The 15590-nt window shown below is 45.2% G+C and overlaps 1 protein-coding gene across 2 annotated transcripts in view; it reads left to right on the forward strand.

Moving 5' to 3' along the window:
- Positions 1–15590, forward strand: part of WSB2 (WD repeat and SOCS box containing 2) — a 22439-nt gene continuing 6849 nt past the window's right edge. Inside the window, exons 1-4 of one of the 2 annotated variants that reach the window (XM_055551061.1) lie at positions 1–127; positions 6150–6318; positions 12957–13201; positions 13349–13480. In XM_055551061.1, coding sequence (XP_055407036.1) covers positions 115–127; positions 6150–6318; positions 12957–13201; positions 13349–13480 — 559 coding nt within the window. In that variant the 5' untranslated portion in view covers positions 1–114. Of the gene's footprint in view, positions 128–6115; positions 6319–12956; positions 13202–13348; positions 13481–15590 lie in introns of those variants that run through there. The other variant, XM_055551060.1, reaches the window with a different exon arrangement.

The following is a 15590-nucleotide window of genomic DNA, read 5'->3' on the forward strand; positions in this document are numbered from 1 at the left end:
GCGGCGGCGGCGGCGGGGCCGGGGCGGGGGCGGGCTGCGTGGGGGCGGCATGAGGGCCGGCGGCCCGGGGGGCTGAGGCGCCCGCCGCCTGCCGCGAGGCCGCGCGCGTCCTCCATGGAGGCCGGAGGTGAGTCGGGCCGCAGCGCGCGTTCCCCGCCGGCGGGGCAGGGCCCGTTCCCCTGGGGGTGGGGGGTGCAGGCTTGCCCGGGAACGGTCCGCGGGGGTGGGGTGGCATGGGCCACCGGGCCTGGGACGACCGCGTCGGCCGGCGGCGAGGTGCACGCCCGGCGCCGAGCTTTGTTTCACTTTCGCTGTCAACGGCCCCAACACCGTCTCCAACCTCTCCCGTTTCCCGGCCGGACCCGGGGACTACGGGCCTCTGTGCAGCGGGGATCCCCACCCCCGGGACAGTTGGGGGGGCGCCTGGGGCCAGACGCCACCGCCCGGTTGGGACGCCAGGCCCTCGGAGGTGTGGGTGTTTTGATTCCCGAGAGGGGGTGGGTGCCCAGGTGTCAGGTGACGCACTCGAGGTCTGGGTGGGAGTCCGCTCTGCCCCATAGAAGCTGTGTGATCGTGGACGACCCATTTAACACAAGTCTCTTGTGTATCTGCAAAATGGGCTAATAATAATATCTGCCTTAGCGGGCGGTTGGGAGCTTTTCAAACTTGCCTGCGCATGAAAATCTGGTCTGGAATTCCATTTGAAAACCCATATTGCGAGCCTGGTGACATAGATGGGGGGACAAGTTAGGATACACCGATGAGTGAGGTACTTGCCTTTTTCCTTGTTAACAGCTGTATCAGAAAACGGTGTGGAAGTCAGAGAATATTGGAAGCACTTGGAGGGTCAGCCCAAATGAACATAAGCCTCAGTGGGAATGGTGTGCTTGTGCTAAGGCCAAACCTCAAGGCGCGTGCTTCAGAATCTTTCCAACCACTTTGCCTCTAAACCCCACTAATATAGAAACTTGGGGTGGGCTTGTGGTTTATTCTGGGAGTCCCAACTCTTGAATATATTCCCTTGCTTAAAGGCAGTTTCCCTAGGGGAAATTTCTCTGAAGGGGTCAAGGCCTGGACTCAGAATTTGTTCCAGAACCTCTTTGTATTCTTGCAGTGAAGTGCAAGCTTCATTCTGGTCTGGAAGATTATGATTGTGGGTGTTTTTATGTTTCCCTGACTCCTTGGATGGAATAGGGATTTCTGGTGGGTGGGTGGGTGGGTGGGTTTAAATCAGGGGATTCCCCCAGGGTGGTGTAACTTTTAATTTGGGAAATGACATTTCTTTGTTTGCTGGAGTCAGGCATTCAATACCAGGTGTAGAGGTAGCTCTCTCTACTTTCCCATCTAGATAAGGGCTTTCTTTTCAATGAGTGTGTTACCCATAGAACTCTTGTTAAATGGCCTCTAGTGTTTGCCTGAAATCTTATGTGAATCTTTTTCTAGCTTCCGCTGTCATTTCCATTGACTCCTTTTAGTTTATATCTGACAGTGATCTGGAGCTAGTCTCCCTTTTTAGCAGGAATCTGTTTCCAGTTCTGGATTTTTCCTAATGATTGACGACTGTGTTTTGGGGTGTGGGCTGAGCTACTGAGAGCTGCCAAGCTACTGTTTTAAAAAAAAGGTCAGTTTTATGTTCTTTTGAAACTGAATAAAGGCCATTGTGATGGGATTACAATGGGCAACAGTAGATATCTTCAGAGCAGTGGTTAGAATGCATTTATACGTTAAAATATTTATTGAGTATCTACTGTATGTCGGGCATTCTCTAGGCCGGCGCTGACTGAGAGAACTATAACCTCAGGCCACATACGCAATTTGAAATATTTTAGTAGCGGTGTTAAAAAAATTGAAACAGGTGGATTTAACCTTAAATGTTTGTCAATCCAGCATATCTAAAATGTCATCTCAACATATAATCTTGGTAAATTATTGAACATTTTTAGATTTTTGTTTGTGTACTGAGTCTTCAAATAAAGCATGTATTGTGTAGCTAACAACCCATCTTAATTGGGACTTGCCACATTTCAGAAGGTTAGTAACCACATGTGGCTAGTGGCTACTGCATGGGACAGTGCAGCCTGATAGCAGTGAACAGTTTGAAGTGAGGATGGGAAGAGAGAAACTACAGTCACCTAAAAACAAGCAATCAAGAGAAGATGGGTGAGTGATGGTTAAAAGGAAAATTCAGCGCAGTGAACACAAGTCACTGGGCCACTTTGGGTAGTGAGGCCAGGAAGGTCTCTCAGACGTTGACACCAGCACGGAGGCTTAATCTGACCAAGGATCTGGGGCCAGCCAGGCAGAGTTTTCTAGGATGATGGAACAGCTAATGTAAAGATCCTAAGGCAGGAAAAATCGTAAAGCTTCCTGCCAGCTAGAGTCCTTCATAGCTTCTGTCTCTGTGTACAGGCAAATCTCCTCCCACAGAAGAGGCCCATGGTACGTATCTTTCTACTCCGCCTGATTATCCAAACACATCCCAATGTTTAGTTAGAAAACTCGGATCCATAGGCCTTTTCACCAAGAAGGTCCAGGGCAGGTACAATCCCAGATGAAGCTGGATCCTCTTGCCTCTGGGTTTTTTGTTTTGTTGTTGTTGTTTTTTTTTTTTAAGTTCTGCACTAATTACGGCTTTCTCTTCCAGCTGCCAAGTTTAGTTTGGGCCCAGACTCCCTTTCAGAATCTTCATAGTTCCTTCATTTTTTTTTTTCCCCTCCTTATTTTAGTCTTTGAATTCCCGAGCCTAAGATAGCAAGAGATTAAATCCCCAAATGACAGAAATAGAGTGTGAAATCTGGATATGGCTTATGTTTAAGAAGCATTTCATGTTAAATTTTTGGCAAAGGCATCATAACAGTCTAAGGGACTTCATTTAATGTATATTATAGAGAGATACCATATATATTTATTCCACAAATATTTACTGATGGCCTGCTCTCTGCCAGGAACTCTGCTGGGCACTGGAGATAAACATACAAGGTCCCGGCTCTGTGGCATTGATGTCCTAGTTGGAAGGTGACAGATAATGATCACAATGGTGTTTGTGCTGTAAAGAAAATAAACTGAGAAGTTTTGAAGAACCTTGACTTAGGATCAGAGAAGGGCTCTCTAAGGAACCTTTCTTAGGGCTCTCTCTCTTCACATATTCTAAGGTGAAGAGAATAGCTGGTGCAATGGCCCTGAGGTTGGAACTAATTGAGCACCACCAAGGGGTGAGAAAAGGCCTATGTGCAGGACTTGTAGGGCCGGGTGAGGTTTTGATTATGAGGTGGATTGAAACTGATCACTGAGAGGTGAGGAGAATGGGTGGTGGGGGCCAGAGAGGGGGCTAGGAGAGAAGTCGGAAGCTACTTTGAGATAATGTTGGATAGATGAGCTGATGCTGATGAGATGGTGTTACATAGTTGAGAATAAACAGCCATGAGGTGGAGGGAAGTTAGGTTTGCCAAGTCTTTTGGGAGCAGGCTCGATAGAACTTGTTCATGGGTCTGGATTGGGAGGTCAAGAAAAGAGAGAAGTCGGGGATGACCCCTTTTCATATTGTGTGGAGCCTGCGTGGCGTTGAAAGGATGGATGACATGCATATCCTGGAGGAAGCGAACCAAGTGTGCTCTTACCAAGATGGAATAAAGTCAGGTGATAAAAATGTACCTACAGGTCAATGTCGTTTAATATTTGACTACTCTGGTTTCTCAGCCTCAACACCATTCCATTGACGTTTTAAGCAAAATAATTTTTTTCTTGTGGGAGTTGGGGGCAGTCGTCCTGCGTGCTGTAAGATGTTTAGCAACGTCCCTGGCCTCCACCCATTTGATACTAGGAGCCCCACCTCCCGGAGAAGGCAGTGGCAACCTACTCCGGTCAGTACTCTTGCCTGGAAAATCCCATGGACGGAGGAGCCTGGTAGGCTGCAGTCCATGGGGTCGCTAAGAGTCGGACAAGAAAATTTTCTTGACTGAGCGACTTCACTTTCACTTTTCACTTTCATGCGTTGGAGAAGGAAATGGCAACCACTCCAGTGTTCTTGCCTGGAGAATCCCAGGGACGGGGGAGCCTGTTAGGCTGCCGTCTATGGGGTTGCACAGGGTCAGACACAACTGAAGCAACTTAGCAGCAGCAGCACCACCACCACCCCCAGTTGGGACAACCAAAATATTTCCAGATATTGCCACATGTCCCCAAGGGACAGAAGTGCCCCCAGCTGAGAACTGGATTACATGAAGGAGGCGTTGACAGGGTAGGGCCTTGTTACCTTAAGATACCTAGAAATAATGAGAATAAAGAAACACCACAGGATTGCTGCTTAACATTGAGTCTTGTTTTCGATTTGAAATATAAAATAATGTCCTACCATGCAAATATTCACATCCAGAGGAGAATGCTCGATTACACAAGTAATTGTATAAGTGAAAGGGTCACATATACAAAAATATAAATTTCTAGGAGGAATTACCTAGGCCTGTACAAATGCCAATTTAGACAGACCTAGATTTCCACATAGAACCTCAGGGAATGAATATTCTCTTTACAAAGGAAACTTTAAAAATTTTCTTTAAATAGCAAAGCCACAAAGTCTTGATATAATTTATTAAAATTCTATTTAAAGAGAATTTTCAGCAAAATATATCCATGTAAATAAGATGTACCCCTGTATTTTCCTATAATGCATATATGAGGAAATATTACATATATGCACACATAATATTATATACATATTTGCATGTTTACTATCTGATTCATTGAATCTAAGAGATCATGGATTGTATTGCCATATGTATCACTGAAAAAATACTGCCTATTAAACTATGAGAAGTCATCACTTGACGCATCCTGATTTTAACAAGGTCAAACTACGAGAAGACATATAGAGAGATACATCCTAAAATACACAAAACAGGAGCTGTTAAATTAGCATCTATCTGGTAACAGCTATAAAAGGGTCAGTCTCAAAACTGCTAAAGTGGAACATACTCATCAGACAGTGACCTCATTCAGGATGGAAGCCAGTTTTTGTATTCATATGTATTGCAATCAAAGGATCAGTTCTGAAGGCCTTGAACTTACAGACTTTGTCAGCCATTGAGAATCTTCTGTAAGAGGATAGAGTTGAATTAGGGACTGCCCTTCAAGTCAATGAAGAAGCACCAGTCCAGCCCCCACCCTTCACCCCGAAAAACAAGGATTGAATCGGCTTGGTGTTTGAAGGAGGCTGTATAAATTCCAAGCTGGAGATGGGGTTGGGGCAGAGGGAATTGATAACTGCAGGAGAGCAGTGAAATAAACAGGGTAGGACTTATTTCCGCTTTGATAGTGTGAGATCTGGGTACGCTTCTCAGTTGCTAATCTCAGTGGGATTCTCATAAGCAGAATATGAGTCCAGGTGTGAACTCGAATGAGCTACTTGGGGCATGACAAGGAGACGTGTGTGGCTGGCACGCGGTATGGACCGGAAAAGGGAGGCTGGGGCCAGTGGGGTGGGGAGGAAGGTTGCCTTTAGTGGTAGGCAAGTGGGTGCCTTGGAATGTATTTGAAAGAAATGTTGTGATGTAATATGTGTTTCAGTTTTAGCAGGGTCCCTAGGGGCAGGAAAAAAAATGAATCTTGTAAAAAATATGGGCAAGATGGGATGAAGATTTAAGCCAGAACAGAGAGATGGAAGAGGAGGGCAGATCAAGAGGTGGTGAGCAGGGCCAGTGTTAGCCTTGGTGATGGGAGGGATGCTGGCAAGGGAGGGGAAGCCTGTGTTTCAAATACTCCTTTCAGGAGAGAACTTAAGTACATCTGAAGGCCTCCTGATTAGTACCTTCTAGCTCAATCCTTGCCTGACATGCCTCCTTTCTTCCTCTTTGGGCTTTCATGGGAAAACGAGGCCCCCCTTCACTGGGTTCACCCTGACAAAGGTTACTTTGAGTCATGGTTAACCAGCAGTGCCAGAACTGAGTAACCCCACTGGAATTTGGCCTGTGGCTACTGTTATTGCCCTGGGTCATTTAAATGACAACTCCCTCCCGGAATCCAGACTGTCACTTTTTGCCAGGGGACGACCTCTGCTTTCCTGTGTCTGAGTCAGCAAGGTGCTGGGGGACTGGGCTCTGCCCTTTCCTGTGAGGCAAGGGTGCCTTCTTGAAGTATGCTGTCTCCTGCCCCAGAGGAGCCGCTGCTGCTGGCCGAACTCAAGCCCGGGCGCCCCCACCAGTTTGATTGGAAGTCGAGCTGTGAAACGTGGAGCGTTGCCTTCTCCCCGGATGGTTCCTGGTTCGCCTGGTCTCAAGGACACTGCATTGTGAAGCTGATCCCCTGGCCTCTGGAGGAGCAGTTGTAAGTTCTTTCACACCCAAAGGAATGCGGATGTCCTGGGGAACTTTCCCAAATGACATCCTGCCCAAGAGCAGAAGAGGGAAGCTGGCCGAACAATTCAGAAATTGATCATCGGGGTTTCCAGGGTCCTTCATCCTGTACCTGTGAAACCTCATTCTGTTGATAGCCCCAAGTGTGTTTTTTTTAACAGCTTTATTGAGGTATAGTTTACATACTGTACAATTTTCCCATTTAAAGTGTACAGTTAGTGACTTCAGTATATTTACAGAGCTGTGCATCCATCATCATGACCAATCTTAGAACGTTTTTGTCACCCCCAAAAGAAACCCATCATTCTTTAATACCTTTCTCCTCTCCATCCCTGACCAGCTTCTAATCTACTTTCTGTCTTTAAAGATTTGCCTGTTCTAGACATTTCATACGAATTGAATCGTATATTATGTCATCTTCTGACTGGCTTCTTTCACTTAGGGGACTATTTTCATGGTTATCTGTGTTTTAGCATGCTCCGTGACTTAATTTCCCTTTATTGCCAAATGATATTCCATTTTACGGAGACATCACATTTTGTTTTATAAGTTTATCAGCTGATGAGCACTTAGGTTGTTTTCACTTTCTGGCTGTTAGAAATAATGCTGCTGCGAACACTTCCGTACTGGTTCTTGTGTGGATATGTTTTCGTATCCTGTGTGGATGTATGTTTTCATATACGTTTAACCATTTGAGGGCGTGTCAGGCTGTTTTCCAGAGTGGTTGTACCATTTTATAATCCCAGCAGCAGTGTTGGAGATTCCCAGACTTTCCACATCCTCACCAACACTTGCAGCATAGCCATCGGAGTGGGTGTGAGGTGGCATCTCATTGTGGCTTTGATTTGCATTTCCCTATTGACTGCTGATCTTGTGCCTCCCCTCTCCCCGCCATGTGCTTACTGGCCCTTTGCCTATCTTTTTGGGAGAAATGTCTATTCAGATCCTTGGTCCATTTTAAAATTGGCTAGTTGCCTTTTTTGTTATCAACCAAGTTGTTTCTGATATTAACTAGCTTTTCTTTCTCTGCGCTGGACAAGTCTCAGTGTTTGAAGGCTGTGAGCTCCCAGTCAGATGGCCTAGCATCTACATTTTTTTCATTTGTCCCAGGGCAACTCTATGTCTGTATTTATTTACTCAGCCAGCATTTTTTGCAAATCTCCCTTGCCTGACCAGAAACCAAGGGCTGAGAATTCTGAAATATATTAAACATGGCCCCTGCCCTTGAAGGTCTCATTTGTTTTGCTTTAAGCATTTTATAAGTCACATATTAAAGTTTTTCATAAGTCCAGTCTGAAGCTTGTTGCCTTGATAATAGGTAATGCTGATGCAAATTTGCTGAGATGAGTACTTTGCACGCTGCAGGGATTGAGGGGTATACGTTTGTGCATTTTCTGGAAGGAAGGCCATTTCAACGATCTTAAAACTGTTCTTCCTGCAATCAAAAAAATCTCAGAAATGAGGTCATCTATTTATTTGTTTTTAAAAAAATTTTTATTGGCATATAGTTGATCTAAAATGTTGTATTATTTTCTGCTGTACAGCAAAGTGAATCAGTTATACGTACACATTTATCCACTCTTTTTTAAATTTTTTTCCCATATAGGTTATTATGGAATATTGAATATAGAGTTCTCTGTGCTGTATAGTTGGTCCTTATTCGTTATCTATTTTATATATAGTAATGAGTATGTGTCAATCCCAGTCTCCCAGTTTATCCCTCCCCTTTTTTCCCCTTAACCATAACATTATTTTCTACATCTGCAGCTCTGTTTCTGTTTTGTAAAATAAGTACATCTGTACCTTTTTTTTTTAGATTCTACATATAAGTGCTATAATGTGTTATTTGTTTTTCTCTAACTTACTTCACTCAGTATGACAGCCTCTAGGTTCACCCATGTTGCTGTAAATGGGAGGTCATGTATTACATACACTGCTTTTCAACATGAAATTAACCATATGATAGTTAAAAGTCAGAAATAGCTTAAAACCTGGAAACAAGAATGGTTAAGGAAATTATGGTATTGCCATCTGATATTTTTGCAGCCATCAAAGATTGCAGTGTAGGCTTTTTTTTTTTAATGTTTATTTATTTACAGTTGTGTTTGGTCTTCATTGCTGTGCAGACTTTTCACTAGTTGTGGCGAGCGGGGCCTACTCTACAGCTGTGGTTCGAGGGCTCCGCGTTACTGTGGCTCCTGTTGCAGAGCACGCGCCCTGGTTGCTGTGGCTTCAATAGTTGCCGCGCGGTGGGCTCAGTAGTCGCAGTGCCTGGGCTCTAGAGCCAGGCTCAATAGCTGCTCCACAGCATGTGGGGTCTTACTGGATCAGGAATCATACCCGTGTCTCCTCATTGGCAGGGGGATTTTTTACCACTGAGCCACCAGGGAAGCCCTGTTTTTTGTTTTTGTTTTTTTTTAATCACATTTTTCAGTTCCTTCTATACTTGTTTAATGAAAATGTCAAGATCATTCATTATTTATTAATCCCCCAGTCTAAATGCAAGGGATTCAGCTTCGTATCCAGACTTGGGTATGATGTATATTTAGTCTGAAAAATAATTTTTTTAAAAAGCATAAAGTGGAAAATCTGTTATTTCCTTGAAAATCACTTCTGTATTCAAATATACATATATATATATATATATATTTTTTTTTTTTTTTTGCTAAGTTGCTTCAGTCGTGTCCGACTCTGTGTGACCCCATAGACGGCAGCCCACCAGGCTCCCCCGTCCCTGGGATTCTCCAGGCAAGAACACTGGAGTGGGTTGCCATTTCCTTCTCCAATGCAGGAAAGTGAAAAGTGAAAGTGAAGTCGCTCAGTCAGGTCCGACTCTTAGTGACCCCATGGACTGCAGCCTACCAGGCTCCTCTGTCCATGGGATTTTCCAGGCAGGAGTACTGGAGATATGTATATTACTAGATATAAATATAACTTTCCCATATTAATTAGGGAAAATAGAAATTTGAGCATTAGCCCTCTTTGTGTATCTTTTGTTTAATATAATGGAGGGAATATTGTTTAGCATGTTAAATGGCATGTTACTTATTTTAGGGAAAAACCATATATTTTAAAGAGTAATAACTTGAGGAAATATTTACAGTACAAGGCTTACTCAGAAAAGCAAGCTATGAAACTCTATGCAGTATGATCCCAAATTTGTTTTTGAAAAACATGTATATACATAAATAAAAATTCACGGTACAGTGTTTACTGTGGTTAGAGTGGTGTTCAGTTCAGTCGCTCAGTCGTGTCCGACTCTTTGAGACCCCATGGACTGTAGCACGCCAGGCTTCCCTGTCCTTCACCTTCTTCCGGAGTTTGTTCAAACTCATGTCCATCGAGTCAGTGATGCCATCCAACCATCTCATCCTCTGTCGTCCCCTTCTTCTCCCACCTTCAATCCTTCCCAGCATCAGGGTCTTTTCCAATGAGTCAGTTCTTCGCATCAGGTGGCCAAAATGTTGAAGTTTTAGCTTCAGCATCAGTCTTTCCAGTGAATATTCAGGGCCGATTTCCTTTAGGATGGACTGGTTGGATCCCCTTGCAATCCAAGGGACTCTCAAGAGTCTTCTCCAACACCACAGTTCAAGCATCAATTCTCAGTGCTCACCTTTCTTTATAGTCCAACTCTCACATCCATACACGACTACTAGAAAAACCATAGCTTTGACTAGACAGATCTTTGTTATTGGGCTTCCCTTGTGGCTCAGACGGTAAAGCGCCTGCCTACAATGCAGGAGACCCGGGTTCAGTCCCTGGGTCGGGAAGTTCCCCTGGAGAAGGAAATGGCAACCCACTCCAGTATCCTTGCCTGGAAAATCCCATGGACGGAGGAGTCTGGTAGGCTGCAGTCCATGAGGTCTTCTCCAACACTACAGTTCAAGCATCAATTCTCAGTGCTCAGCTTTCTTTATAGTCCAACTTTCACATCCATACGTGACTACTAGAAAAACCATTGCTTTGACTAGACAGATCTTTGTTATTAGGATCTGGGCAATTTTTATAATTTTCTCATCTCCAAAATTTCCCCATTTTCCACTATTATTTTTATAGTTTGAAATAATTGTTATTTTAAAAGTTCTTTAAAAGAGAAAATCTGAGTCCTTTATATTCTTGTTAGGATTGTTACACACTTAAGAAATCATACAGTGCTTTCAAGATTGAGCAAATAATTGATATTAACAAAATAATGTACTACTTTTAGAAATAACATTTTCAGACACTTTAATTTTGATGAATTTAAGTTCTAATGACTCTACCCGGGTCCCCAGCTACCCCTTACCTTCCATGTAGCTCACCCTTTGAATTCATTGCAGACTCTGAAGTCCAAGGCATTTTCTGGACACTAGGCTAGGACACCCAAGACTTGGCTCTGATTCTGCCTGCGATTTTGTGGCCCTGGGAAAGTTATCTCTATCCCAAGCATGGAGATTTTAATATCTTGTTCTAGAGACTCTATGATGTTAAAATGAATTAATATATAAATGTGCCTTAATTCCTTTGGAGTAAAGTAGCTACAGATGCATCTCTTAATTCAAATACAGAAGTTAGGATTTTATAAAAGAAATAAAAGGTAACTTTGGAGGTTCCAAGCTGTCCTGCAGAGCTCCATGGCCAACTCGGGCTCCCAAGTCAGAGCTGGGCAGGTCTTTGAAGCGCATGTGTCGGCCTGTCTGGGGCCACGTGTGCACTGGGCGGCCTTCATTGAAAAGAAGTTCACTGTCATATTCAGGTGTTGTGTCAGAATGACAGATTTTCAGAGCACATTTGGCCATTTAGACCAGGAGTCAGCAAACTTTTTCTTCAAAGGCCCAGATAGTAAATATTTTGGCTTTGGGGGCATATGTCTCCATCAGGACAAGTCAGCTCTGCTGCTAGAGGGTCTAAGCGACCTTCGATGAGATGCAGGCAAACAAGCAGACTTCATGTGCAAAACAGACTGCCTACCTGGGCACTCCCTGCCAGCCTCTGCTATGGAATAATAGGGTTTCCAGAGCTGAAAGAACCTACACTGGCCTCAGTCTCTTGCTGCCAGTTTTGTAGGTGAACTTGGTTAAAATTCTTTAATATATTTCAACCACATGATTGACAAAAGCATGATTTACCTAACTTTTGGGGAACAAATGTAATACAGAAAGAGGTTCAGCTGCATGTACGTCGACTATAGCATTTTTCATGGAAATGAGTTCCAGCTTTATCGTCACCATTCCTTCAGTTTGATAAACCCAAGAGTGTGGTCAGAGTCGGGTAGAAAAGCAGGACTGAGTACTTGCACTGATAAAGTATACCACAGACCAGAAACTGTGTTTGCGGGCTGAACTGCAGGGCAATTTAATTGCTTGTTCCTTTGAGAGTTATGTGAGGCAGAGTGTGGGCAGGGCCCTGTTTCTTAGGGACAGAGTCTTATTTAGCTTGTCTAAGCCTGTGTTTCAGCATAAGTAAAAAGTAAAAGGCAAGGCTTGGGCTACAAGATCTTTGAGGTCAGCGTACTTGTGAACAGCTCTGAGTTCTTTCCTTGATGCCCTGCTGGCTGGTTCCTGGGCTGGAAGAGTCATCAGAAAAGAAATGAAAGAGCCTCACTCATGGATCAGAGCAAAGTGAGGGAAGGTGGAAATCATGTGTACTAAGCAAACTGTTGGGCTTCCCTGGTGGCTCAGACGGTAAAGCGTCTGCCTATAATGCGGGAGATCCGGGTTCAATCCCTGGATTGGGAAGAAATCCCCTGGAGAAGGAAATGGCAACCCACTCCAGTACTCTTGCCTGGAAAATCCCGTGGATGGAGGAGCCTAGTAGGCTATAGTTCATGTGACTCCGCAAAAGAGTTGGACATGACTGAGCGACTTCACTTTCACGCAAACTGTTGTCCAGAAAGGGGTTTATTTTTCTGCTCCTAGGGTGCTTTCTAAGCTAGAGATAAAGGAGTGTTACGAGGCAGAAGAGTAGCAAATGCGTAATCAGGCTCTAAGTTCTGTCCTAGTTCCAGACCTACAGCATGCTTTCTTTCTCATGAGGAACACTGAATGTCTCTCTCCTTCCATGCACCAAAACCCAGGAAAACTTTCCAAAGAAGAGAATGACTCCCTGGAGCATCTGTGATCTAGTTCTCCCACAAGGCAGGTCACGCCACTGCAGGGCTGTCAGAAGTGGAATGAGCCACGGCCAGTGAAGTCCCTGTTACAGCATTCTAAAAAGAAACAAGAAGAAAAGTCATGTTGCTGCTGCTGCTAAGTCGCTTCAGTTGTGTCTGACTCTGTGCGACCCCATAGACGGCAGCTCACCAGGCTCCCCGGTCCCTGGGATTCTCCAGGCAAGAACACTGGAGTGGGTTGCCATTTCCTTCTCCAATGCATGAAAGTGAAAAGTGAAAGTGAAGTCACTCAGTCACGTCTGACTCTTAGCGACCCCATGGACTGCAGCCTACCAGGCTCCTCCGCCAGTGGGATTTTCCAGATGAGTACTGGAGTGGGTTGCCATTGCCTTCTCTGAAAGTCATGCTAGAATTCACCAAAGTTGTTTCTAGGACTTCAAAGGCTTAGATGCCCCAGAGTGAAAGGTTGGTTGACTTGGCAGTTTCAGATTCATTAAGAACTCTTCTGCTTTCCCTAGCATCCCTAAAGGGTTTGAAGCCAAAAGCCGAAGCAGCAAAAATGAGACAAAAGGGCGAGGCAGCCCAAAGGAGAAGACACTGGACTGTGGGCAGATTGTCTGGGGCTTGGCCTTCAGCCCATGGCCTTCTCCACCCAGCAAGAAACTCTGGGCTCGCCACCATCCGCAGGTGCCAGATGTCTCTTGCCTGATCCTTGCTACTGGGCTCAACGATGGGCAGATCAAGATTTGGGAGGTACAGACAGGTAGGTCATTTCTGGCTGGGATCAAGGACCCCAGGGCTCGCTTGCACATTCTGATCAGGGACGGCCTGTTGACTGAGGGGTGTGGCCGTGACCCGAGGACCAGGGCTTCCTCTCCCCCTGACTTAGTGCCCCACTCTCTCACGCTAGGGCTCCTGCTTTTGAATCTTTCCGGCCACCAGGATGTCGTGAGAGATCTGAGCTTCACACCCAGTGGCAGTTTGATTTTGGTTTCTGCATCTCGGGATAAGACTCTTCGCATCTGGGATCTGAATAAACATGGTATGGAAGTGAAGGGATGACTTGGAAGCCCCCATATACTCTCTATTTGCCCCCCTCTCTGCTTGACCAGTGTCATTTTATCCAGAACAGTGTTTCTTAACCTTTTTTCTATTAGTGCCTCCTAAGGAGACTTTTTAAACATACTTTTCCTAGTCACCACCACCCCCTCCGCCCCCCCCATCCCCCCCCTGCCACCAACTACCTGGGAGATTTTCATACCAGAGATACAGAGATACACTGTGTATCTGTTCAGGCACTGAATGCTTATCTATGCTTTGTACATAAAAAAGGTAAGATTTTTCTGACCATCAAGAACCAGTTTTCACCACTGATGAAAATACATGGTATAGAATAGGTTTTCTCAGCTCTGGCACTCTTGCACTTTGGGCTAGATAATTCTTTGTTATGGGCCAACCTTTGGGTTCTCGATTGTGGAGCAGTATACTTCTCGTACCCATGAGATGCCAGTAGCACCTTTTCCAGTGGTAACAACCAAAAATGTCTCCAGACATTGCCTGGTTTCCACATGGAGGGCCACAGACTCCCTGGGTTGAGAACCGGTGATTGAGAAGAAATCATCCATGTTGGGTACTTCCTGTTGGAGATACAGTTAGAAAGAATCTAGGTTAGAAGAATTCTCTCAGGCTAGGGGTGGGGTGGAGCAGGGTGTTCATTTCTCCTTTAAGCAGAACAGTATCCAGGAGTGGCCTGATGAAGAATTCCATTCATCTCTGGTGTTGATCCTTAGCTGGAATGGTGACACAGGGAAGAGGAATTTATTTCCGGGATATTTCTCCCTCATGTGGGCAGGGACGTGGGTGTGGAGGGAGGTGGCAGAAAGAGGAAGTGGCGACGTGGCCCGTGAAGAGCGCACTTGTCCCCCTGACCGTGCGAAGTCTGAGTCGTGACTGTTGCGGCTCAGCTTACCTGTCCCTTTCCTCTCAGAAACAAGCCTGCCAGCTTGTCAGACAGCTTGTGGTGGCCTTACCCGAGGCATCTCATCACCCAGAGAGCCCTGGAGCCTTTTCTGCCTGTTGCTGTGGAGCTTGTAGTCGCGTGGTCCGAGGTGGGCCTGCAGACTGGGAGTACTGCTCGGAGGCAGCACCATTTATAATGTGTGTCCACAGGCAGCTTGCCACCACCTAAGGCAAGGAGGGGAAGGAGACCGAGAGTGGGCAGAATGGCCTAGGCCAATTACTAGGGCTTTTCAAGGAGAGAAGGGCTAGAGTTGTGTCTCTACCCGGCCCTGCCTTGCTACCCTGCCTTGATATATTCACTCACACCTACCCGGGGGCAGGTGCACTTCTTACAGCTAAAGAAACCATGACTGACTTTAAAAAATTTTATTTCCAATATATACTCACACATACACATAAACTCATAAATGCATATATATGACCATAGACATTTCCCCCGCTTTGTTGGGGTTTCTCCCCCTAAGCGGTCTCACCCTCCCCTCAACTGCATTCCTCCATGATCCCCCCTGTAGTGCTGTCCCCCATGCTAAGAGCCTTCCACGTTTCCTTCCATGTTTTTCTCTGTACTTACATAATCTATTCAGACACTCACGTTTCCATTTATGGATTTGGGGGTCATTGTCTCACAAAAATGGAATCTCATTTTTTACATTTTTTTGCATCTTGCTTTTTTTTTTTTTAATTAAACACTCCATAGAAAATCTAGTTCCTTAATTTCATGTGACTTAACAGATGGAATACTACCCTTTATCCATCCATTGCTCTGTTGATGGGCATTTGATTTTTTTTCCCAAAATGGAGACCTGGAGAGATGAAATGAGTGTCCCAGCATAATGCACTGAGTAGACAGTGGAGCCAGGGTTCAAGCCCAAGTTTGCCTGCCTCAGAGCACGTGGCCCTAATGACCCTGCACCACTACTCATCCATTCATTCTGGCGAGGTGTGGAGAGTGGGATCCTGTAACCGGGGGAAGCCATTACAGAGCATGAATGACAGAATTGAAGGTCTCAAATTTGGGAGGATGCTTCAGAGTAATCCAGGTGGTTGGAGGACCTGAAAAGAATAGTCTGCTATAAAAGGAATGTGTCCAATCTAATCTGTGCCCAGCCCTTATCCCATTGACCTTGTGGATT

Source organism: Bubalus kerabau, chromosome 16, assembly GCF_029407905.1.
Source record: "Bubalus kerabau isolate K-KA32 ecotype Philippines breed swamp buffalo chromosome 16, PCC_UOA_SB_1v2, whole genome shotgun sequence".
NCBI classification, from domain to species: Eukaryota; Metazoa; Chordata; class Mammalia; order Artiodactyla; family Bovidae; genus Bubalus; species Bubalus kerabau.